Source organism: Sinohyriopsis cumingii, chromosome 12 (genome assembly GCF_028554795.1).
Source record: "Sinohyriopsis cumingii isolate HCF-2022 chromosome 12, ASM2855479v2, whole genome shotgun sequence".
Classification (NCBI taxonomy): Eukaryota; Metazoa; Mollusca; class Bivalvia; order Unionida; family Unionidae; genus Sinohyriopsis; species Sinohyriopsis cumingii.
In genome coordinates this window covers 112,852,610-112,879,469 of record NC_142972.1, presented here as the reverse complement: position 1 = coordinate 112,879,469, position 26,860 = coordinate 112,852,610, and the positions used below count along the sequence as shown (strand labels likewise).

General features: G+C 34.3%; 1 protein-coding gene across 9 annotated transcripts in view; it reads left to right on the top strand.

Annotated features, from left to right (window-relative positions):
* The window catches only part of LOC149787270 (uncharacterized), a 72,750-nt gene extending 46,235 nt beyond the window's left edge, over positions 1 to 26,515 (top strand). Inside the window, exons 12-17 of one of the 9 annotated variants that reach the window (XM_089977770.1) lie at positions 7,723 to 7,837; positions 9,386 to 9,624; positions 12,439 to 12,692; positions 14,660 to 19,117; positions 21,258 to 21,292; positions 25,458 to 26,515. In XM_089977770.1, coding sequence (XP_089833896.1) covers positions 7,723 to 7,837; positions 9,386 to 9,624; positions 12,439 to 12,642 — 558 coding nt within the window. In that variant the 3' untranslated portion in view covers positions 12,643 to 12,692; positions 14,660 to 19,117; positions 21,258 to 21,292; positions 25,458 to 26,515. Of the gene's footprint in view, positions 1 to 7,722; positions 7,838 to 9,385; positions 9,625 to 12,438; positions 19,118 to 21,257; positions 21,380 to 23,830 lie in introns of all 9 variants that reach the window. The other 8 variants (XM_089977772.1, XM_089977776.1, XM_089977773.1 and 5 more) reach the window with 8 other exon arrangements.
* The last annotated feature ends 345 nt before the right edge of the window (positions 26,516 to 26,860 follow it).

The following is a 26,860-nucleotide window of genomic DNA, read 5'->3' as shown; positions in this document are numbered from 1 at the left end:
CTTCACATTTATACAATGCCTCAGATGGTCCTGATGTAGGGAAAATTATTTTGCAATGTGATTTATACAGATACATTAATAAATATATCCAGGTTCTCTGACCGCTATACTGACCACAAATTCAGATATGCTGCCAGGCCAAGGGATTGTGGGTTTCTCACCCCAAAAAATTTAAACAATCGTTAGTTATACAGCTTCTCAAAACCACTGGTGGAAAGGTCATGCAAATTATTTATGGTTCCTGGCAATTTGTTGTACCCAGTGCACGCTGCTTTTAAAAAAAAACAATTGTCTTTATTAAACACAAAAATTAACGGTTTGTCAAATTAAGCCTTGGTCATCTATTTCGCTAGTGATATTGAGCAGTACTATGGTAGATTTAGTGTTTAAATAAAAGCATCTGTATAACTGAAGTATGCATATACTTTACAATTATTTTGTCACTCATCAGCTCCCATTCAGCATTGTCCCCCTTGATTCCCTCTCCACGGAGGTTTTTCTCTTCCATCAAATACAATACCTGATCATGTTACATTAAGATAATTTTCTTTGAAGTTACCTCCAAATCCAACACCCCAAAAATGATGAAAATATCTTTCTGTCTATCGAATGTATATAAATAAATGGAAGTTACTCTTACAGGTCAAATCTCTTTTTCACCCACTAGTGGCTACCCTTTAACCATTTTAAAACCAGTTTTTACTTTTGGTGTCATGTGCTTAGATGTCCTCTCCTCCTGACATTCCAGCTAAATTTTGTAACTTATATACCGTATATACTCGGATATAAGCCGAATAATTTAGGAAAAAATAAAGGCCAGGAAGAAGGGGGGGATCAGCTTATCCACGGGCCAATGTCTAAACTTGACCAGTTTTTAGATCTTTTTGCTGACTAAAGTAATAGCTGTAAATCTTGGGACACGGAACAAAAAAAATTCCGTGTCCTACGCCATAGGCATGTAAAAAAAAGAGTAACTTTCGATGACCCGACAATTATTAAACTGTTGCACAGTACTATGATTTATTTTGCATGTGCATATTTTCTGATTTCTCCAACATGAAGTTAAATAAAGGTAAATACAGACTTCATAATTCACGGGCCGGTTGAGTTTACCAGGGAGACCATGCTGAACTGTAATGTACAGTACTTACACAGTGCAAAGCATGCATAGCGTCACTTAAATTCTTACTTATTCCCAAATATATTAGATGCAGATTTTGCTTTATTCATTGTTTAAACCAAATTGCATTCTTCCAGATAACATTTCAGCTAGTCATTAGTAGCTGTTTCATTTACTTTGCTTCATGCGCTCATGAGTTACTCATTTTCAGTGATATAAGCGATCCTACAAATGGAGGTAATATTTTAAAAAAGGTGTGCACGTTTAATTGTACAAGGCACATAACCGTCATAGTTTACATGTTCACAAAGAGTGGTAATAATAAAGGCTAAAATTCTCATATAGTTCAACTAAGATCAACATCAATCAATTTTAGTTTTGCGTTTTAGATGAACAAACATAACTTTCCACACAATGGAAAGCTTGATGTTTCGGTGTCTCCGATGTTGATAGTCTGCAAATTTCTTTCATTTTGCTACATAAGTACAGGTCAGTTAATCATTAAAACCTTGAAACTGGCTTATGATAAGAGGGAATTTTGACCGGTAACTATACCAGTACATTGATGTGTAATTGCCTTTTATTCCTTAATATTAGCATGATTACCATAGTTTTGTGAAACAGGGTCAAGTGTAAGTTTCTTTCATGGGAATGGTGCTATAGCAGATGGAGTTAAGCATTCGTAGTGATTATTCTTGGGATTGAAAATAATTGTGGATGATTTTATTGTTGTGGTTTACTTTCTTGTACTGGTTTACTTTTTTATTTTTTTGTTATTGTAGAGGTAAAAATAAATCATTAATTTATGTGAATAATGTTTAAACGTAACATTTTATTTAGTGAAGAAGCGAATTCTTTATAGTAAAGTAATTATTTCGTCACAACAATAATTCACAGGTGATACAACAGAACATGTTGGACTTGTCTTGTTTAGAAGAAATAAAAATCGAAGACATAATGTAATAATCGGGAGTTCTCTGCAAAAATAGGAAGGTATTATGAAATCGGAAGGTAGGCATGGAGCTACCCCAAAAATTGGGAGTTTTTTTTTTTCTCCTCTTGGCGTGAAAGTTGACAGGTAAGGTGTAAGGTTGCTTACATCAAAGCAAACTACAACTCAGCTTTTACAGTATTAGCATCAAACTGTATTGTTAGTTTGTTGTGTTGTCATACTGGGATTATATTTTAATGAGTTAGGTATTTACAATTTCAAAGCAAAGTAAAAATGCAATTACGGGTGCACTGATATAAAATGTCCAATGCAATAATGCATAAACAAACAATAATCGAGTCAAAGGGGAGAGTTAGTGTTACAGCAACTCACGAATGCTAAATTCTTGTCATCATTTGATCAAATTATACACAAATCTAAATTAGGCAGAAACTATAAGAAAACAGATAATTAAATAAATTACTTTTCAAACAAGTTTATACCATTTCTTTTTAATAATCATGCACGCCAACCTCAAGATAAGTATCCATATAATTTTTTTAAATATAACTTTGCCTAAATAAATGCATTTAGAACTTACCTTGTGCATCATTAGATGTCTTGGAGTTGTAGTCAGCTTATACACGGGTCATGCACTTTTTAGTGTGTTCAGTTTGGGGGTCGGTTTATATGCAAACTGGCTTATACGCGAGTATATACGATAACTTAAATTTAATCATCCACATTTTTTTTTTCCAGTGGTACAGTAAGTGCATAAACAATTAGTGTACAATCCAGTGAAATTATTGTAATTTTTAAAAAATTATCATGCTGTTCATTTTCATCACATTTGAACAGCAACATATTCACCACTGGAATTTCCTAGGCTCATTCTTTAGGCATGTCCAAGCTCAGTCTTTTGGCATTTCCAAGCTCAGTTTTTAGGCATTCCCAAGCTCAGTCTTTTGACATTTGCTCTAGTTATAACTCATTTTTGTTATGCAGTTGACATTTATTATTTATTTAATATATATATATATATATATATATATATATATATATATATATATATATATATATATATATATATATATATATATGCTTGCCTTTACCGATTATTGACATCTCACCTCTGTCCATGTGAGTTTGAGTCTCGGATATGGCCTACAGGGATAGTGAGAAAGCTTGCCAGTTGCTTCCTGTGGGTGGTTCCTCTTCATTGGCGTTTCCCATGTTCTTCCTTCACCAATGTACTGACCATCATGTACAGCCTATCATGAACCAACAAATGGCATTAAACCTGAACATCATCAAAACAGTGCAGCAATTGCAAGAGATTCAAAGCTCACGATATATGCCTGGACTATACTAATTACTCTTCATTGCACTCATGTAATAAGTGTGTGGAGTGTGGGCAGAGAATGCATGGTTTAATGTTCTTTAAAAAAAAAAGGTTATAGCACTGTATGCTTACATCCCACTTCCATCCACTCCCTTGAAGATTTAGAAGACTACACTGGATCTTAATGGAGATGAAATGAGAGACAATTCCAAACAAGATAATTTAACTGTGCATGCTGTCACTAATGGATAAGGCTATATTGTCAAGATTGTCAACAATGGATCAGGAAATTTTTCTTGATCCAGTTGGGAATAAGCCTTTACACCCACAAGGAGTGACAGTTCTAAATCACATATCACTGCCTGTGGAGCACAAGGGTTTGAGAGTTGTACCCAGCTCTGCCTTGTGTTCTTGCTGGATGTGAGGTTGTATTATTTATATACAGTTGGTCAGACTGAATGAGCCATATGATGCCATTTGTCAGACACCGTATGTTGTTCTGAGTGTTGACCAACCAATCTAGCCATATGAACATGCGATATATGACTACAGTGGTGACAAGTTGTTAATCTCGGACGAGTGAGCTGCCAAACTTAATGCACAATTTTAAACTGACCAGCTCGACCAAGTATTACTATGCCTTTTCATAGTGAATTGGCTGTATTTAGTGACATGCTGATGATACAAGGTGATCTTTACCATATTGAATGCTATACCCATTCTCCAAAGATGTACAGGAGGAGGTCACTCACCAACTAGACGAAGGGGATGAAGTGGAAAATGGCTGAATCTTCTGATTTTATAATGGAAAGGATGGAAATCATCTCTAAGGCGGCAATAGAAGAATTCTACCTTACCGTATCTCAGAATTGTCTCATCAGCTGTTGTTATCACTACCAGCAAGGTCATATCCTCTGTGAATGTAGATGATGACTACCATGGTCCATCATTTTAAACATTGCCTCAGTCATTCAGAAATCAATTTCTGTGTCCTGTAATGTAAAAGCCATTTTTTCCTTAAAAATTATTTGCCAGCTAGCTTCTTATCTCACTGGTACAAGTCACATTCTGATGGATACTGTTCAGAAATACCTAATATTGACAAGGATGTTTCCATTTTTGGCATGACTGCTCCACTTTGTTATAAAGTGAATTGGCAAGTATTTAATTCCATCCAAGCTAGTGAGGAATGTTATATCAGCTTCCTCGCTACATAACTTGTTGTCCTTAGCAGTTTTTCAGCTCGCAGAGAAGACTGGAAGCTATCATGGCTAGGATTTGGTGAGCTGAATCACCAAATCATAAATAGGGCTTCTCACAACACAATAGCCAATGTCCTGACAGCTTCCTGCAGCGTGGACTTAGACAAAATGCCATATTGCAGTCCTCTCTAAAGCCTCACCATTTTACGGCCTTGTGCATCTTCTCGTTCAGCTCTCTGCTTCTGTTCAGGACTCAAATTGAGGAGATCAGAAAAAAAGTAGCACAATCTGTCATTGCAAACTCGTTATGTGGACAACCTGCTCGGGGATTTTTTCAAACAAGGGACAGTCATCAGCAGGGATACAATAGAATCTGAGTCGAAAAACAACAGATTTGCCATGTCTGGGCAAATTATAGGCAGTCGTACAGCACTACTATTTGCCATCAGACAGGAAGTTGAGATAGAAAACATTTCTCCTCCTCACCTATCATTGATGTACAATTTTCCCCAACAACTGGCAACCCAACCATGGGCACCAGGCTCCTCTTTTTGCCGAGCTTGGATCAGCCTCTTTCCAGTAAGCAGTTAGATGTTCCAGATCATGTCGGAAGGTGTCAAAATCTCATTTCAGTAGGCTTCCTCCACATTCATCATTTCACTTCTTGATGGAAAAACCATGAAGGTGGACATTGTACAGGAGATAAATCTTTAACTCTAAAGCAGGCAGTGGAGATTGTATGGAAGCCATACACTGAGGCCTTCTATTTGAAACTGATTCTGGTAACGAAGTCAAATAGCAAATTGAGACCTGTAATTTACCTCAGTTGGCTCAACCAATTCATTTTGGCCCCAAAATTCAAGATGGAGATGAAATAGCACATCCGTCTTTCATTGTGATGCAAGGACTACACAATCAGCTTAAACTTGTCTGATGCTTATTTTCACATTCTAATCCATACAATGTAGCACAGATATCTTTGCTTAGCCTATCTGGACAAAGTATATCAATTCAGTTTTCTTCCTTTTGACATCAGCATATACCCTTGGGCCTCGACAAAAAAAAATTATACTCTAATTTCGTTGTTCATGATCACCTCCACAGTGACTACAGTGTACCTGGATGATGTCCCATTATTATGTATATTTTATTTGCATTGGCTTTTACTTAGTGGGATTTTTAATTATTTTTTTATATTTCATTATACACTATTGTAATGTACCATTGCATGTTGGATTTAACCTTGTCAAAAATCAAGTTTATTATCTACTTGACTTGAATTATTGATGTTTTAAATTTTATTCTGTAAACAACTAATACATAGTTAAAATATTCTCTTTGTTTGGGTTTAATATCAGGATCATTATTAATAGAAGTAAACATGTTTATTTGAGCCTTGGTCTATGTTATTTGAAAATCTCCTGCAATTTACCTGGCAAAGCAAACATAATCCAGGTTATTTATTATAATCATAGTAACATACTTTCAAAATATAACTAATACTTTATTTTGTAAACATTAAGAACTTTCTTCTAGCTTATTTCCATTAGGTAATGTTTTTTTTAAAAAAATGTTATTGGGACCTCTGGTCAAGTGGAAGATTATATAATATTGTTACTAGAAAGATTATTCATTTGTGCTTTATGATCTAGCAGAATCAATTTTGGATTATTGTTGTGTCCAGAAGTTCATTTAGACTAGAATTTATTTCTTCAAATTATTTAATAGTGATTATTTTCTCTGGAAATAGATAGTGCACATAAAATTAATATTCTTGTTCAGAGACATTTTCACTGGGATTTATAGTGAATTTAAACCTGGAATTTTACTGCTGTGTTTCAAGAAATGACTGTTGGTACAACAACATGATACATGCTGCCACACCTTCAGCATTGGATTTAATTTGGATTTTCACTCAAGTTTATTCAGAACTTTTATTATTAGGCCTTCTGCCTGTATTTCATGGATTACTTTTGAGATTTAATTCACTTACCATAATCTTGTAGTCACCCAAACAAATGCATTGAAAAAATCATTCAAGCATTGGAGAGGATTTCAAACAAAATGTTTATCTCAATGAGGAAACTCTTTGGTCTGTTCAATATGGCAGCAGATTTTTTACCCCTCGGCTGCCTTTACATGCACCCATTACAGCTGTATGGTGACCTCATGGGCCATCTATATCAGAATTATCAGATAATGTATTTGCAGGAAAAGGCAATTGTTTAAATTAAATCCTGTTTCTCCCATAATACTTTCCTGATCTTGACCCACATCAAAGATTTCCTTCTCCATTTGCAAGACAGGAACTGGCTACAGCTGGAACAACTCTCAGAAACATACAACTGAAAATAACAATTTGTACCAATGCTAGTCTGTCAGTTTGTGGAGAATACTTTTTACTATGGTCAGTAGTTTGTGGATCTGTCAAGAGGTGGCTCTCCACATCAGCCTGCTGGAAATGAAAGTCATTTTCAGTGCCTCCAACACTTGGATAAAATGCTTGCACAGAGATATGGTTCTGATATAGTGTTGGACAATATGGTAGTGGCCACATACCTCCTCCAGCAAGGAGGGATGAAATCATTGGATCATTGTATCTTGGTATGGGATTACCTTTGGTGCTGTGTTTACTGGATAAATATTCAGGTCTGCAACATACCAGGACAGCTCACTGTTTTAGCTGACTCATTTTCAAGGAATCAACAACTGCTTTACACAGAGTGGTCTCTCCCTCCTTCCACATTAAGTTGAATCTGCACCCTGTGTGGCCATCCTATGATAGATCTTTCTGTAATGGGATTTAACAATAAATTGCCTACTTTTGTTTCCTCTTTTCCAGACCCAACAGCATGGACTCTGTCAACCTATGCATTAACTCCATCAGTCCTAATTTACAACAGTAAAATCACTGTTAATCTGTTTAAATCTTAGCCTGGTTTTCAGGTGAGGCAAAGTGTTGTGAGGAACACTTATTTGAAAAGTTTAAATGTTGTACTTTACCAGAGTCTGCAGTTACCATACTGTAATCTTGATATATTAGTAGAGTTCAAAATATATGTTATGGTAGAAATTGATGAACTATGTAAGAATTTTGTTCTTAAAGCCATTTTGTTTTAAATTTCAGGTAAATGAGTCCAAATTGGTACTGAAACTTTGTGACTTTGGATCTGCCTCCCATGTCTCAGAGAATGATATCACACCGTACCTTGTTAGTCGATTTTACAGAGCTCCAGAAATAAGTAAGTTCTATTGTAATGTAAACTCTTTGGTGTCAGGGCTTTTATTTTTAAATATTGAAGTGTCTTTTGTTGTATTCAATAATAGAAATTAGAAAAGTCTTCGCAAGAACATATGTCAGAGATTTAGAAACAGAGTGTCTTATCTTTTACATTATATTTAACAGATTTAGGTTTGGTCCATCATAAAAGACAGAAGTACTGTGGAGATTAAATAATGAAAACAAGCTTTAAATCAGATCCAGACTTCTTGTCACAAATGTTTAATTATTTGTTTCCATTACAGTATATTTATTTGTATTTGTGTTTCCATTACAATATATATACAGCAACAAATAGAAATTAGTTACTTTGAAAGCAGTAGGTGAAATGGTGGACAAGGAGGACTGATCCTGTGGCAGGAAAAGAATCCACATTCTTTTGGTTACCAGAAGTTTGTGGGTTCCAAACCTCCCATCAGGTTATAAATATGCAGGATGAAATCCTACTGTCTGATCAGCCTGGGTTGCCTACCATGGTGTGTCCATAGGATGAAATCCTACTGTATGATCAGCCTGGGCTGCCTACGATGGTGTGTCCATAGGATGAAATCCTACTGTATGATCATCCTGGGTTGCCTACCATGGTGTGTCCATAGGATGAAATCCTACTCTATGATCATTCTGGGTTGCCTACCATGGTGTGTCCATAGGATGAAATCCTACTGTCTGATCGGTCTGGGTTGCCTACCATGGTGTGTCCATAGGATGAAATCCTACTGTATGATCATCCTGGGTTGCCTACCATGGTGTGTCCATAGGCAAGGCACTAAATAACTTTCATATGTTTCAGTGCTATAAAACACCAAACTAAACCATACCAAAGTTATGATTGGAGATAAATATATTTTGTTGCTGTCGTAATATTTTTAATACTTGGAATATAAATGCTTCTTTTATTATAAGTCTGTCATATTAAATAAGAAATGAATCAAGAAAAGTAAGAATTGTAGAACCATAAACATCTTTGTGTCATGAAGTCTGAATCAGATTTAGAGAATCTTTCTAATATCCACAAAACTTCTGCCCTTTACAAAGGGCCAACGTAAATCTTTTAGATATACACACAGTGTGTTCAAAAGAAAATTACTTAGTTTCTACATCTTTTATTGTTGTTCTCAAAGAGAAATTGTACATATTAAGTTATATTTTTGTTGCTTAATGAGTGTCAGAGTAGATGCGTACATAAATAAATGAGTACAGTCTGGTAGCTTGAGATCTAAATATTAGTAGTTCATTTGCTACCTGTTTTTGTTGAACTTGTTTTTTGTTGAACTTTTTAAAACAATAGTCCATGTGGTCAGTTTCATATATATTCCTTGTCAGTTTTATGTATATTCTATATGGTCAGAGTTTAATGCATATTCTGTGAGGTCTGTTTCATGGATATTACTTTGATTCTTTCACCAGTAATAATCATTGTCCAAACAATGATGTTTAGACTGTATTAAAAAAAGCTTTGATCAGTTATTGGTAAAACCTTAGTTTATAATTTTTAATACCTTTACTTCAGTCATTGGAATGGGTTACGATCATGCCATTGACATGTGGTCAGTGGGCAGCACGATTTTTGAGCTCTACACAGGTAAGATCCTATTTCCTGGTACCTCAAACAACGAAATGCTGAAATACATGATGGACCTGAAGGGAAAGATGTCCAACAAGCTAATCAGGAAGGGTATGTTTAAGGACCAGCACTTTGACCATAATTACAACTTCCTGTATCATGAGGTGGATAAAGTCACACACAGGGTAAGTGGTAGAGCTTATTTCTTAAGCTAGAAAATTTTAAGGATTTGCTCTTATACTTGATGAAGTAGAATACATTGAGAGAAAAAAATTATGCAAAATTCTCCTGTGCCAGTCATAATGTAGAATTTTTCCCGAAAAGGCAATACAGTCTAGTTCATTTATTTGTGAATATGTCTACAGTGGTAATACAACCCTGTGAATAGAAGGCTACTTAGTTCTATCTATCCAGAAATTGGGCTAATCTGATCTTTTGAATTTCAGTGTTGAATTGGATTAATGAGAATTTACTGTATCAAGAAATATAATTTTTACTGTTTATGTGTTTAGAACTTTTCTCTGTGTACAAAAAAAAAATATGGAAAAATGTCATCTGCGACTTGACAGTAGGGTCATCTATTTTTTAAGCATTAGTTAAAACATTTTCTTATATAGATATCTTCCTTTTTGTACAATAATTTTAAAAAGAAATTTGTACCATAAATTAAAGATATATTTTGTTTGCTCAGTTTACTTGTGCATAAATAATTAAAACATAGCCTTATACAGATCTGTCATTTGCTAATTAAATCCATTTTTTCACAGCTATGTTGAATTTCTAATGCTAGTTCATTCTTGGAATTCCTGTAAATGAAAAATCTTTAATGAAAAACATCTGTTAATAATTATATCACATGTTAGTATGACCAAAGCAACCTATTAAAAACTATATGATGAATTGATGAATTAGATTATTCTGCATTTGGATATGCCTGTTATAATGATGGTGAAGTGCACTATGTTATATTTCTGCATAACATCTTGAGTTTTCACCATCTGCAGTTACGAAGCTTTGTGTATAGTTGTATTAGGGTTAAGGAAGAAGCTTTCAGAATTTGGGGTTAAAAAGGTTAAAGATCAAGGTTGCTATCATGGACAGAAGAAAATCCATTTATGCACAGTAACATTAGTTTTGCATCACATATTTAAACAAACTTTGTTGATGGCTTGCACATGGGATGAGGAAGAAGGCTGTCATTTTTTGGGTCAAGGTCAAGATCACAGTCATTCAAAGATATAAAAAAAATTGCACAGTAACATTAGTTCTACATTACATGTCTGGACTATGTGGATTGCTTGCACATGAGTAAAAAAGAAGCCTGAGATTTGGGTCAAAAGGACAAAGGTCTAGGTCACAGCAGCGAAACGAAGAAAAATAGTTAAATTTCAGTTCTTGAACATGTATCTTCACAGTAGTTTCTGAATGAATTTCACATTGGATCAGAAGGAAGTGTATTAATTTAGTGGTCAGAGATCAAGGTCACTTTACTTAAATGGAAAACAAATAAACTTTAATTTAGACCATTTACTCTAACCAGGGTTTATGGAGGACTTGCATTTAAAGTATAGAAGATGCCTTTTGATTTTGGGATCAAATGGTCAAAAGTTATTACCATTGTGAATGAGAGACAGATGTGATTTGCAGTGTAAATTTTGTGCTGGGGTAAGTTCCTTGGCTGCACATTGTAGATGACTTTCACTTAGGTTAATAAAGAAACATACAGATTCAGAGGTCAAAAGGTCAGATGTTATGACTTGTGCACAATAAGTTTAATTCAGTACTGCATGCCTTGACCAAGAATCCTGGTCATTGCAGTCAGTAATCTCCAGAGCCAACCATGTTCTATGGATTAGTGTTTACATAGAGGACTATTTCACATGGGCAGGTGTACAAACAGCCGTTCCCAGTACTCTTATGTTTATTATTGCAGACACATTTTGTCAGGTTTGGCAGATAATGATTTCTGTTTCATCAGTATGATATCAAGTCATTGTAATGAAGTTGATCTACAGAATCATTTTCATTTCCCATAATCTGTTTAAGACAGGTTATTTAAGGAAACTTGCATCTCTGCTTCCTTGCACCTTTTCTGGTGGAAGCAGACACATCTGAAATTCATGTTTAAATCTAATGAACTTCTTAATTTACACTATCGATTTACTGGCCCTGCATACATGTTTTATTTCAATCTCAGATGAGGTGTAAGCTAGACAAAGTAATTGCTCATGAATCTTGGTATATTTTCCTCAGTCTGTTTCTTATGTAGCAAACTTCGGATTTCTCTCATCAGTCAAAATTTTTATTAGTTTACATCGAGTTGGAGGTCCATGATTTCCTGTTCACCATAACATTCTTGCACTACAATCAAAATTGAGCAGTTTGTTCTACAGGTCACTTTAAATCACTTTTGAGAAATGAATAACATGGCCATTTAACCATTTAACCTTTTGAAAATTCATGGATTTTTCGTTTTTGTTGCCTAGACCATCTAAATGTAAAATGTTGAAATAGCAGTCATGGAAAAATAATGTAAAAACTTTACCCGCTTACAAAAATGACATCATGTTGTGTATTAGGTCAAAGATGGCATTAGGCTGACACATAGAAAACTTGATCCTACTGCATTCTTCGTAAGTGATATAAAATGTTCATTAGTTTATGTGGGATTTGGCATGCTTTGTTTTTCACTAATACTTAAATCTTGCTTTCTCAACAGTCATAGTTCTCTCTTGTGTTTTCATTGTACTTCATCTTTTTCCCTAAAGCACTATTTGGCATTCTGTTGGATAGGGATGAGAGCCGAAAGTAAGCTGGGTGATCGGGGCTTATGAATCATTGACAGTTCCTTGTTGTATGATCTTGACCTTACATTTTTGTGACTCCCTATTTCCATTTATGGTCTTTATGTTTAATTTTATCTAAGACCTTAAGTTCCCTCTCTGTATGTATCTGATATTTGAATTATTTATATTTTGTATGATGTACTTTCCCTTCAGGAGAAGGTGACAGTTTTGAGCACCATCAGCCCAAATAAGGACCTGCTGGCAGAGCTGATTGGTTATCAGCGACTCTCTGAGGACCAGCTGCGCAAAGTTATCCAACTCCGTGATCTGCTGGAGAAGGTCTTGATGCTGGACCCATCAAAACGCATCACAATCAATCAGGCTCTCACACACCCCTTCATACAGGAAAAGATTTAATGCAGTGTGGAACTGATGTTTCATTGGCATCATTCTTACAGCGCTTGTTGGTAGGATGTAGGTGCAAGACATTCAAGCAGGGAGTTCTGTTTCAGGGGTATCTTAACCTTGGAGCTCTGTTTGTATATAGTGTGGTAGATGTTACTCGTTTTGTTTCTTTCAAGTTAAGAAATGGAACAGTAAAGTGAACAGCCCTGTTGAACGTGACAATTTTCAGACCTGCAAGCCTTTTGATGAAGCAAAAGATTCATGTGTCTTTTGTCGGCTTATGTTTTATTTACCTTTAGTCTTTTTAATTCTGAAACGTTCATTGCTGGTAATTCTTGGAATCTTTGTACATACATTGCATAAGGAAAGAAGCTGGTCAATGCAGATATAGTGACATAAAATGACAAAACAGGATAAAGAGGTCAGGACATTGTACTGATACAGTACGTAGTTCGGCAGATTTTATGATGTAGTTGTGAACAGATTTATGATATAAAAGTGAACAGATTTATCCACTAACACTAGACACTTGAACCATCCAGTGCATCTTTGAGTTTAAAAGAAACATGAGTCATGGACTAGATTTTAAACTATATGTCACAAAGTATCATTGAGAAATCAGAGATAAACAGTGAAAATGGACACACTGATATTGATATTAAATACAGCTCTCCCTTGTTATAATGTGGTAGGTAGTTGGGTTCCATAAGTGCTTACTGTGTTATATATGTGTTGTAGTGAGAACAGCGTTATAAACTAGTCATGGGGCTAAAGCGTGTTTTGTCTAGAATCATTAATACGAAGTGCATTCTAACAAGGCAGAGCTGTTTTATATGTGTACATTTTTTTTAAATATTCTTTTTTGCCCTAATGTACTCTCACTGAAAACATTACCTCTCAAATCAGGGTCTGTGTTATTTGTGGTTGGACTTTTAAGCAAGTATATATGGTATGTCTTTTGCTGCAAATTTAAAGGAAAGCTTCAAGGTTACACTGATTCTTCATTAATTAATTGTTTATTAGCAAAAAGAACCTAATTTCGTAAAAGGCAACTCCAGATAGATTTTATTTTTTCACAATGTGGATATGGATTTAATCACGTTCAGGAAAATATTGTTTTCATGATATTATTCTCGTACTGTAGGATAAAAATACAGGTATAGAGAATCCATTTGTTTATTGCTGTACAAGGCAATTATGTTTATAAAAGTGACAAAACTCTTATCAAGTGAGAATGTGCAGAAATCAGAATACTGTGCCATCACTGCCTTTCATGGGGTACCAGTTTTCTTGGAATTGGAAACAACAGGACATATCACACAATCCTTGAATTTAAATATCCAGAAATGTAAATTTACCTCAAAGCCATGAAAGTTTGTATCCATGAAAATAAATGCACAGGATTTCTTGACACTGTTTAATTCAGAGGAGGGTCTAGTTAATAAACCGAGTTCCAACTAGGAATATCTAAGAGGGGAAGGCAAGTTGGAAAACTGTAGTGATAGGGGCACTTTGTCGAAGGAAAGGCATTTTTTGAAACAAATGGGAATTTGTTGCAATAGGAGCACCTGATGAGGATAATAAAATATTGATTTTCATCTTTTTTAAAAGTATAAACATATAAAAGCACATTCATCAATTATCATTAACTGAACAGAAACAAATTTAGTAAAAATAGAAAATAACCTAAGTTGTTTCATTGATCTAGAGAGAGGCCGTGGGGTTGGTTCTCAGTGGGTTGAGGTAGTGGGGAGGGTTCTCATTAGGTTGAGGTAGAAAGGTACAGAGGGCAGAAGGGATCGTGCACCACACTATTTCAATCTAGTTGGAGCACAAAATAGTTATCCTAACACTAAGGTTGTTTTATTTTTATGCTCTGTTTTGAAACAATGATGATTGTTTGTTTGTTTGTATAATGTTTACTGTGTCATTTTCTTTGCATAACTTTTTGTTTAGCATCAAATGTAAGAACTTTGAGAGTATTGTAGCATGTTTAGTTCATCTTTCATGTTTGATACTTGTTTTGCAGACTGCAACAGGCCTTCAGTGCGTGACTGGGAGGGGATGAATATGAATATCTAGCCTCTCAAGGTCTAACACTCAAAGATAAGTGAAGCTTGCATGTATGAAAAACAAGGGTCATTTTTATTGTATATACATTTATTGTTATGATTTCAAAGTTACATTCAGTACATTGTTTTGTAACCAGTTCTTATGCTAACATCATGTAATAAATGCATTTTACCAAAACTACTTGAAATCCGTAGTCAGTTATTTGGAATCTGTTATGAGAAGATCCTAATGGAGGTTTCTTTTTTGGACCTGGATATTTCCATTGATGTTGTTCATGGTGAGGTCTTGTCCTTTTTGTACGAGTTCGATTCGTTGTAAAAAAAATAATCTTTTGTAGGTTAAGGATTTTGCCTTCATTTTTGTTTTGTATGCCACTTTTAGGATGCCTGAACCTACTTGGCACTATATAGACGGGATTGTGCCGATGTGACAGTAAATTTAATACATGTATACATTAATTTAGTGAACCAATTTATTTTTTTCTATTTCGAGTCAGAGTTCAAAAATGACATTTTTGTCCAAAAATGGCATTTATCAAACTAGCCAGTTGGATTTTTGAGCTTCCAAATAGTGGTTTGTATCTACTGTGGAAAAGAAGACTGTCAACATAAAAGGCTGTTGTATCCTCAGAGTGTATTTCAGACAAATGAAGTAATAAAAAGCATGAACTGGCCTTGCTTTCCAAAAGCACTGAATAGTATCCACACTCTGATGAATAAACTGGCCATGCTTTCCAGAACCACTGAATATTATCCACACCCTGATGGATGAACTATCCATGCTTTCCAGAACCAGTGAATATTATCCACACTCTGATGGATGAACTGGCCATGCTTTCCAGAACCACTGAATATTATCCACACTCTGGATGAACTGGCCATGCTTTTCAGAACCACTGAATATTATCCACACTCTGATGGATGAACTGGCCATGATTTCCAGAACCACTGAATATTATCCACACTCTGATGGATGAACAGACCATGCTTTCCAGAACCACTGAATATTATCCACACTCTGGATGAACTGGCCATGCTTTTCAGAACCACTGAATATTATCCACACTCTGATGGATGAACTGGCCATGCTTTCCAGAACCACTGAATATTATCCACACTCTGATGGATGAACAGACCATGCTTTCCAGAACCACTGAATATTATCCACACTCTGGATGAACTGGCCATGCTTTTCAGAACCACTGAATATTATCCACACTCTGGATGAACTGGCCATGATTTCCAGAACCACTGAATATTATCCACACTCTGATGAATGATCTAAGGTAAAATGAAAGTCTAAAACTGTGATACTTCAAATTGGTGGGTGGGGGGCGAAGGCTTGAATAGTTTCCTCAAATGCATTCATACTCTTTTGCTTCATTTCTGAGACAAACCATTGATAATGTTACTTTTAGTTGTGATTTTCTATGCTTAGTTCTATCAACATGTCATATAAGCAGCAACATTTACTTTTTGTTGTCAGATTTGAAATTAATTTTTCTATTTATTTTTTTGGAAGATCATCTTTAATAATGGTTTTACAAAGTTATCGTGGTAGCTTTTTCAGTAATACTGAGAAAAGAGAACAGTATAGCTTCTTATTTTATTAGGTCACATTTGACATCACATAATTAATCATCCATGAGACATTTCAATATAGCACATTGCATTTTCTTGTACATCTGATATTGTCCATGTATAAATTTGTTGATTGCCTCTTGATTATGCTTTTAGATATGATTTACTTCCAAACCAAGATGGATGATTGAACTCTTCATCAATAAACTAGCCTGCTTTTTAGAGTGGTAATTCTTCTTTTATGACATTATTGCTCTCTTTAATATCATTAAAAAACAAAGTTTTTCAAATGATATGTATGCCCAAGTCACTGAATTAATTTTATTACCTTTGGCTATGATATAAGTTAAGAGATCATGTATATTACTTAAACTTTTTGACTGATAAATACAGTTCAGACCTGTCTCCATCCATTTCTGCAGAATTTGTACAAGATTTTTTGCACTTTTACATGTTTTTCATCAGGCAGAGTGTATCATGTTATGATGTTGTCTGTATGTATTTACATTGTCTGCTTCCTATTTTGTTTCCACACAACTTGAGTTCTCTGCCATTTATTGTTACTAAACTCTTTAAGTATCTTGCATTGGGAACTAGGTCAAAGTAATGTGAACCAAAACAAGAAAAACTGTATCCATACAGTAAATTGACTTGTATATCGGATACCTTGACCAAATTTGTAATTGTCTGGCATTTTGAGATAAAAGGCACCTTTTTCATTGATCAAATAGCCAGTGGTCAAGGTCTCTGACTTGAAGAAGAAAAATGGCTTCTGCATGATATCAGGTTCTTTTGTAATTTACTTTGACCAAACTTTATTGCTGGTTTGCATTTGAGACAAGAGATACACCAACTCAATTTAAGTCAAAAGGTCAAAGGACTTGGGTTGCAGTGACTAAAAAAAGGAAAAACAATTTCCACAAAACTGCTCTAGTTTGTAGCATATGCCTAAACAAAACTTTGCAGCTGGCTTGCATTTCAGACAACAAACCTATTCATCTGGGGTCAAAAGGTCAAAGTTGAAGTTGCAGCCACTGGAAGAAGATAAAGCGATTTCCACAAAACTACTTTAGCTATGTACAATATGAAAGACACCTACTCTCTTTGGGTCAAAAGGTAAAAGATTCAGTTCTGAACCACATGCATTGGCTAAGTAAATAGTTTGCATTTGAGACAAGACACCTATTGATTTTGTGGTTAGAAGAGGTCAGATATCAAGGTCAGAATATGTATAAGAAGGATATTGGTTTCCTCAAAAAAATATCTACAGCCCTGTGCTACACACCATGATCAAGTGTTGTGGATGGTTCTGAGACAAGATAGCATTTGTTGATTTTGGTCAATAGGTCAGAAGTCAAGGCCACTAATTTAGATGGCTTGCATTTAATTCAAGGAAGATATTTTTTTGGGATTAAATGGTCAAGTATTAAGCCAGCGAAAGAGGGTTTGACATAAATTACATAAAGAAGTTAAAGTATCAGTGTATCCCGTAGGAGTGCAAGACTGAGAGTCGAAATTCACCTTGGTGCCAAAACTGGGGGGTCTGACTGAGTAAAAAACAAACTTTGGTATCAAAACTGGGGGTCAGATTAAAAATTTGGGGGTCTCTGAAGCACAGATGAGGGTACGGTGAAACACTGATTATACTATTTACCAAATGACAGTTGTATAAGGTACTGTTAATGGCACTCTTGTTTGGCACTCATAATTGAAGCAGAAATGGATTTTGTAGACTTCTTGGGATAGATTTTCCTCACAATACATACATAAATTTGCACACTATACCATCTGATGAATTTGTAATCTTTTTGGGATAGATTTACATACTGTAACAAGTGATTAATTGTGTAGACTTTATGGCATACATTTTCCTGGTGATAAATACCTAAATTGACATGCTGTACCAACTTATGTAATCTGTTGACTCTTTTGGAATCCTTGCCATAAATTTACATGCTGTAGCAACTTATGTAATCTGTTTACTCTTTTGGGATCCTTGCCATAAATTTACATGCTGTATCAACTGATTAATTTTGTCAACTTACTGGGATAGATTCTTCTTGCCATAAATACATAAATTTACATGATGTACCAACTGATTACTTTTGTCAACTTATTGGGCATAAAGTTTCCTGACCATAAATACATACATGATATACCAACTGATGGTATAATGACACATCAAAGTTCTTAGAATGGAAAAAAAATGTATAAGATGTGTAGAATTAAGAATATGATCATTGTAATGACACTTGTAATCAAATTAACAGGTATGCTTTAATGAAAAGCATGTAATTAAATTAACAGGTAGGCTTAAATGAAAAGCATGTAAGTAAATTGACAGGTATGCTTTAATGAAAAGCATGTAAGTAAATTGATAGGTATGCTTTAATGAAAAGCATGTAAGTAAATTAATAGGTATGCTTTAATGAAATGCATGTAAGTAAATTAATAGGTAAGCTTTATTGACAACTATGCATTAGATACTAGAAGGCAGAAACATTAATTTTTATCGCCAGCAACTTCAAACTCAAATTATGTGAATAAAATTTTGTTTCTCCCAAAAATTTAGCTTTCTTGATTTATTTTTCATTTTCATTATCCCTTCTAATAATTGATACAAATTTATTTCATACCTCCATTTAGATAGTACCACATACTATTGAAAATTTCTCACACAATTATTCTTTATCTTTGCACCCTGTCGGTCGAGAACTGACTGGCTACTCTTGGATAGAGGAGTTATGAAATTGGTTTCCATGCACGACTGTGGGAGTTACAAGAATCACACAAGGCCAGCCTGACGCTGTCTGTCCACTACACCAGTCTCTCACGTAATGTTATACTGACAGTACTGTGTACCATAGGAATGTTTACTAGAGTATAAAATAACATTTCATAATTCAGGGACTACATTTTTCACATACAGTAATATGATTGACTGAAAACACTTTAAAGGCGTACGCGAAATTGCCACAAATAATTGCTATGCTAAGTGTGTTAAGAAGAAAAATTACTCTTTCTATTTTGTACTTGGAAATGCGGTAGTCCCTTATGACAGAGACCCTTACAATGCTGCTGCCTTTTAATCAGTATAGTGAGGCAACATTAAATTGGTAAACGTTATTTTTGTTCTTGGTTTAGAACCAGTTATTACATTGATTTGACTTGACATCATTAATCACAGCCTTGTTGGAATTGCCTCAGTATAAGGTTCCCTCACTTAAAATGTGGGTCACTTTAATGGTTTCTATGTCAGGCATAATCAAGAAGGAAAACTACTGTGAAAAAAGATGGCCCTTTTTAAATAAGTCCTTAAAAAATTTACGGGATCAGGGGTTAATGAGGTAACAAGGATTTTGGAATTTTGTTTACAAATTTTCAAGGAATGGCTAAATATTTGTTATTTATGTGCACTGTCAATGCACAAGTGATTAAATCCACAAGGAATATTCACATTTGGAGACGTCTTCAAAATGTACCCATTAACTCGTTAACCCCTGGAGGTTTTTGTCATGTTCGCCTGAAATGCGAGTAGGAATCACATTTGTGGGCTATTTCTGAATACATCCTAATACATTGACTTCCAAGTGATTTACCATTAACCTAATGCCTAGTTTTTCATTGGCTATTTCGCTTGCACATGAGCAGACATGTACAAGTTGGATTTCTTTTTTTTTTTTTTTTTTTTTTTTTTTTTTTTTTTTGCTTATCATTTTCATATCGAGACCACTCTTTATTCCAAATACCCATCTTATCCTACTTTATGCAAAGGTTCCTGCACACAGGTTCCTGTCTGTGTGCAGTTAAACCGGTCTGCCTTAGATCTGAGGCCAAACAGTCTAAAATCCAGACACAAAATCAGATTCTGACCACGGACAAATTTTGGGTGGAAAAAAATCGGGTCCAAAGAATGAGGTTTTTCCCTCTGTATTTTGTAGTGCAACTAGAACTTCCAGATTATTTGGTATCATTGTAGAGCTACATCTGTCTACCTTTCTATAATACCATTCACTTTAGTGTATCTTACATGACCTTGATGCTACAGAGCTCAGCAGTAGGCTACTACCTCCTGCCACATAAATGCGGAGCCAAGGGTTAATGAGTAAAAAAAATGGAAAATTAGAAACATGTTGATCAGTGTTAAATTATCATAGATATTAGTAATGTGTAGTGTTACTGATCTTAGTTAGGTTTGGCCTGACTTGCACAAAATGTTTAGACTTTCAGTACAGAGTTCTCCACTCGCTTTTGGAATCTCATTTTTGGAAACAAATGACAGATACATTGGATTTAGCACATCTTAAAGCACTGTAGACGTTAGAATATGCAATGTTGATACATAGTCTTTGAATGTTACTTTATGAAAATCTGCTAAAGTTGTAAAGTTTTGAGTTGAATCCTTACTCAGATTTAAATGTTGATGCAAGTCTGACTTTACATGTATAATTTGTTTCTTTTAGTCAATTTTTCACCATCTAAATTCCTGCCAGTTCATAGTAGATTCTTTGTGATAGTTTAGTAACATATGTTCTTCGCAAGTGCTCTTTGAAAAATTGGTGTCCTCATTTAGCATATAGTTCTAACAAATCCGATATTAAATTTAATTTTTTTTATAAAAATGGTATTAAATTATTTTAGAGATTCTTGAGCAAAAATCCTGATTTCAATAACATACTTTTAACTTACTTAGGATTACTGTACAAGAAAAAAAAAGCATGAAAGCATTTCTTAATTTTGTCAATCATTGGCAGAGACATTGGTTTATAAATTTGGACAGATCCAACCAGTTAATATATAAATGTTTGAACTCCATACAAGGGTAGGGTTGTGATTGAATTTATTTTTCAGCAACACAAAGAAGAATACAAGAAAGGAAGATCCACAACAGATGGAAGACCAATTCCTTTTCTCTTTCAGCCAAATTCTTTGCCATACAATGAAGTGAACAAAATCTATTCTTTTGTCTTGTAGGTTATGAAGAAGCCTCAGCAAAAATAGGAATCCAGGTTGTTACTCATGGTAGAACCCCACAAGACTTCACTAAGCTGGCTATTGCAGTTTTGTCAAAGTTGCATATAGTGATATGTATTCAGGTTATGGCAGACTTCTCACAGCTAGATAATTTCATTGTAGCCAAAAAAGACTATTTTCATAACTGATAAAAAAACGTTTTAAGAGTACCTAACGTGGAATTTGTATCCTCAGAATTAATTCAGTGCTTGTTAGCACCACTATTATTTTTAGTCAGTTTACATGATGTTGATCTGAGGTATGTTTTCCCATGATTCACATTCCATTTTGGAAGTGGACCGTTGGCAAAGCAGCAATAGTATTTGATCCATTTGTCCATACATCCTTGTCTCCGTTTAAGTTTTTAAAATTCTGTGTCTGTCATCTCAACACCATTTCTGCAGAATAACAGCTCAGACAGTGCAGTTAACAATCAAGTGTGCAAACAGGCTTTAAAATCTTTATTACCAAAACTGTATAGGTTACTGTCACGTTATATTTTAAATCCATGTGAAACTTTAAAGTCAGGTTGTAAAGCAATGTACACCAGTGAAGTGCATTCATATTGTCCAGATTTATGTATCAATGTCATACATGCCAACCAACCTCCAAGAGATATAAGTGTAATTATTGCAATTATAAGTGGCAATAAAGTGTCATCGATATATTACATATCAGAATTACAGCACGTATGAAAAAGATATCTTTTTACAGCTAACCTGCTCAAAATTCTTGACACAAAGGGCAAATCCATATGGATTAGAACCAGAATGCAAACGCACACAAAAATTATTTATATTTAGCACTCACTAAAATTAATCTGCATGTGTAACTTTTGCTGAATGATCGTGAACTGTAATTCTGCAGTGATCATGGTCAGGTGCTCAGAGAGATGTACATTACTCATATTCTTCTTTTAAAGTTTGTAAAGCGGTGTTGATATATCACTTTTTCTGATCTGACATATTTTGAAGTTTAAAAAGATCCATCTGCTCTAACATTAACATCCACAACTGACACCGTAAAGCATTTTGCTTAACATCTGGTGCCATTTTCTTTAAAATCATTGACTGGTTTACTAACTGTATTATCAGTAAAATGAATATGTTAGGACAAGTTTATGTTTTAAGAAACTCGTCTGTTCTCTTATAAATGTGTCATATACAGTTGCTATAAATAGCAAATAAGGAAAATACTCTTAGCTATTCTTATGCAGCAGTCACTTTTTTAAGAATATTGTCATATTTAATTGAGTGGAAGTAAATAGATGATAATAAAATGACAAAAACAACTTTATTGATTTATTTTAATTTTATTTTTTTAAAGTAGCAAAAAAAGTGTAAACCAAATGCAGTTTTGTAGAAAACGCAATTTAGTGAAGAAAAAAAGCATAATGATTACACCAAAAGCATAATGGTTGGCATGTGTGAAATGTAGATGCAGTTTTTTTCTTCTTCAAAAATGTGCCCACAGATCATGTGAATTCAAATTATATCCATGTGCAGATAATTTGCACTTCTAAATTGTATTGTGGGTATGTGAGAAAGATTGCCAGTAGCTTCCCTTGGGTTGGTGGGTTTTCCAAAGGTCTTCCTTTACCAAATATATTTGTTGCTATGTATAGTCTGTTATGTGCTAAAAAATGATGTTTAACTCCATAAAACCTATTGGTGGCACTCTACAGTTTTGTGTTTTGTGCAGGGTTATAATTTTAAAGAAAAACAATGTCCACAGTTGTCCGCACTGGTTATACTGGCTATTTGAAAAAAAGACTTGTATATCTTAGGGATTATTTCAAGAGCCTTTAATTCCCTTTATTTTGGTGTATGATTGATGGGTGTAATATGGGTTATAGTGTATACATCTTGGCCTTACTCCACATGTGCACCTTTTAAAAAACTGCTAGCTCTACTTGGTCATTTTCACTTCCTGGACTTAGAGGTAAATTGTATAAAAAGACCCGATAACTTTTTTTATTTTTATATATATTTGGTAATTCATTCATTGCACTTTCAGAAGCTGGTATTGTCTAGTTGAGCAAAATTAATTTTCCCAATTTTAATACATGTTAAAAATGGTGTTCTTTAGACTAATTCAGGCTGATTTTTTAACACAAGGGAGCAGTCATTTTAGTTATCAGTGTGCTTAGATTATGTACAATTTCCATGAGTACAGTATCCAATGAAATGACAGCCACATTACATCAGAGTAGCATAGAGGTATGCCAACATTTGCTCCACTGTGCATGTTTCAAATGCAAACAGCTTCACCTTTCATACATTACACTCTCAAAAGTACATAATAACTGGTGAGTACTACCATCATCATTGCCCTGTCGACTGGTTCCATAGACCAGCGTTCAGACATTGCCAGTGTCCACTGATAGTGTAACACCTTCACCTTCACTGGATCATGTTTCATCTTAAATGAAGCTTTTTTTTAATACAAAATTTGAATTGAATTAAGAAGCATTTAGATGATATAATACCAGATAAAATTTTAGGAATTTTAAAAAATTGTGTATCTTTTTTCAGGTTTACTTTATTTGGAAGGATTTAGCTTTCAAAGACTTTTAGGAATTTTGCTTTTGAAGATTTAGAACAGGACTCTTAATTAGCACTATATAGCCAGGTTTGTGCTGAGGTATCATTCAGTCCCATTAATAAATGTTCACTGACTGCACTGGTTACTACACAGACATCCCATGGATACATACATGTTTCACTGACTGTACCATTACTACATGGAAATCCCATTGACACATACATGTTTCACTGACTACAGTTACTACACAGAAATCCCATTGATACATACATGTTTCACTGACTACACCAGTTACTACACAGAAATCCCATTGATACATATGTTTCATTGACTACACCAGTTACTACACATCCCGTTGATACATACATGTTTCATTGACTGCACTGGTTACCACACAGAAATCTTGTTGATAATCTTTAACACTTTCTTCTTGACTGGATCATCTTCCACTGTGAAAGATGGACTTTTTTGAAATTTGATTTAAGAAGCTTTTTGATGCTGTTATACCATATAAAATCTTGAACCTTTTAAAACAGTGTGGTTTAAATAAATGTTGACCTTTATTATAAAGAGTATTTTTCTTTCCATTTATCTTTTAACTTTTAAACTTTTTAATACATGTTCACATTATTTCCTTTTATTTTTTATCATGTTTACAGATATTCTATTGATACATGTTTTATTGACAGTACCAGTTACCACAGAAATCCCATTGATACAGGTTTCATTTACTGCACTGGTTAATGCACAGAAATCCCATTGATAAGGTTTCATTTACTGCACTGGTTAATGCACAGAAATCCCATTGATAAGGTTTCATTTACTGCACTGGTTAATGCACAGAAATCCCATTGATAAATGTTTCATTCCCTGCATTTGTTACTGCAAAGAAATCCCATCGATACAAGTTTCATTTACTGCACCTGTTACTGCACAGAAAAACCATTGACATGTACATGACTGAATGCACAGGCTTTACTATGCATAAATCCCATTGACACATACATGATTCATTGAGGGTTACCGCTCAGAAATTCCATTAACAGGTACATGTTTCATGTACTTCACCAATTATTGCACAGAAATCCCATTGATAACACATTTCATTCTTGTAGAAGGACTTAACCGGTTAATATACAGAAATCCCATTGACAAGGACATGTTTCATTGATGTAGAATCTTTAAAAAAAAATTGTACACCAGATTAATAAAGTAACAGTTGTGCAGTAACAGGTTTCATGCCACAACTGGTGGATACTTAAACAAATATAGGTCAGTTTTACTAAATTGTATGTATGTATGCAGTAGCATTTTACTGTACCTCAGTGACAGAATGGTACCATCTAAAACCAAAAAGTTAATGCTTCAGTTATTTCAGTTGCATTTGTTATTAAAGGTTGAACATTAAACATCTTATCCATTCTCCACATATAAATGGCAAATGTTTCACTCTTATTCATGGAAGAAATATTCCTTTAAACAGTTCCATTACTTGTAATATCAAAAGCACAACATACTAGATTAAAGTAATTACTTGGAATTGGGGGGGCTTAATACAAGAAAGTGTGTGTATGATTATTATTCTTTGTTCCTGTTTAGACTTATGTATTATTTCAGGTAGGCAGATTTTATCCTCATCTTCTAGAGAGCTTGTGACCATCCTGACTTATTGTGATGAGTGAGAAAATTAAGAGACTGCACAGTCAAATTTGTAGAGATGTGAAATCCAGAAAAATGGTGGAGCCATTTTAAGGAGCTGTATAGCACTGTCAGGAAGCCAATTTGTCAACATGTATATGCAGGGACAAGGGAGCCATTCATCCTTGGCTAACAACACAAATTATGACCATGGATTTTGCATTGTAAATGCTGCCAACAGGATCAAGATTTCTCAAAGACTTTTGATTTCATAATAGCGGGAGAGTTGTACACATAGCATTTTATGAGCTATGAAGAAGTTATTTTAGAAAAAAACGTTTTGGGAAGTAGATAACAGTTTGGAGCTTACATGTGATCAAGCTCATTTGTTAACTGGAAAGCTTTTTTTAAAAACCAGATTCTTCAAATACAAGAAAAGTATCTTCTGAATTTTATTTTGGAGACCTTGTGTCACCCTTCAAGAGGTTTCTGCTTCCATTTTTGATTATCCTTATTTCTGTCAAGGATGTCTTTTTCTATTACTGTTATTACAATATGTATTACTATACAAGTATTTCCACTTTTAGTATTCTTATTATTAGAGCTGTTCTATTTAAACATATATTGTGCCCAGGGAAGGCAGGTATTGCTTCACATAATTATATGCTTGTACTCAGAGTACTTAAAGACTTTATATGAAAATAAAGCAAAATTTTAAACTGCACTAAATGGTTAAACTGCCTTCCATGGGTTCAATGTATGTTTTACTGTAACAGCCATTATTATGATTCCTTATAACTGTCAAGATTATAATGTATGACCTACCGCAGAATGTATCCATGTGTCCAGTGAACTGTACAATTATGATTTGTAACTTTACAAACTTTCATGTTATTGACAGCATGATTTTTGCAATTGAACAAACTAAATATCTTGCTGATTATTTTTTGTGTCACTTAAATTGTGTTTTTTAAAGTCATCCACCTCGTGATGAACTAAATATGGCAATAAAAAAGAGAATGATTTTATTCATAAAACTTGTTTATTACTAGCCCTGTTCACCAGTTTTAATATTAAAAAATTATGCAACCATTGGGTTAAATATGTAAGCACTTTATACAAAAATATATCCCCAAAATATCTTACAAATACAAAATCAAAGCACATTTGCATCTATGAGATCTTGACAAAACCACATTTATTCAGTATGTACATTGTAAGAAATAGTCTGTCGTTACTTAAAGAACAATGAATTCTTAAAGTGAAATATAAACCATTTTCATTACATCAAATCATCGCATTATGTAACAGCAGATTTGGGTAAAGATACATTCTCTATTGTCTAAATAATAACTAATTGTAACTAATGATAGATGTGCAGG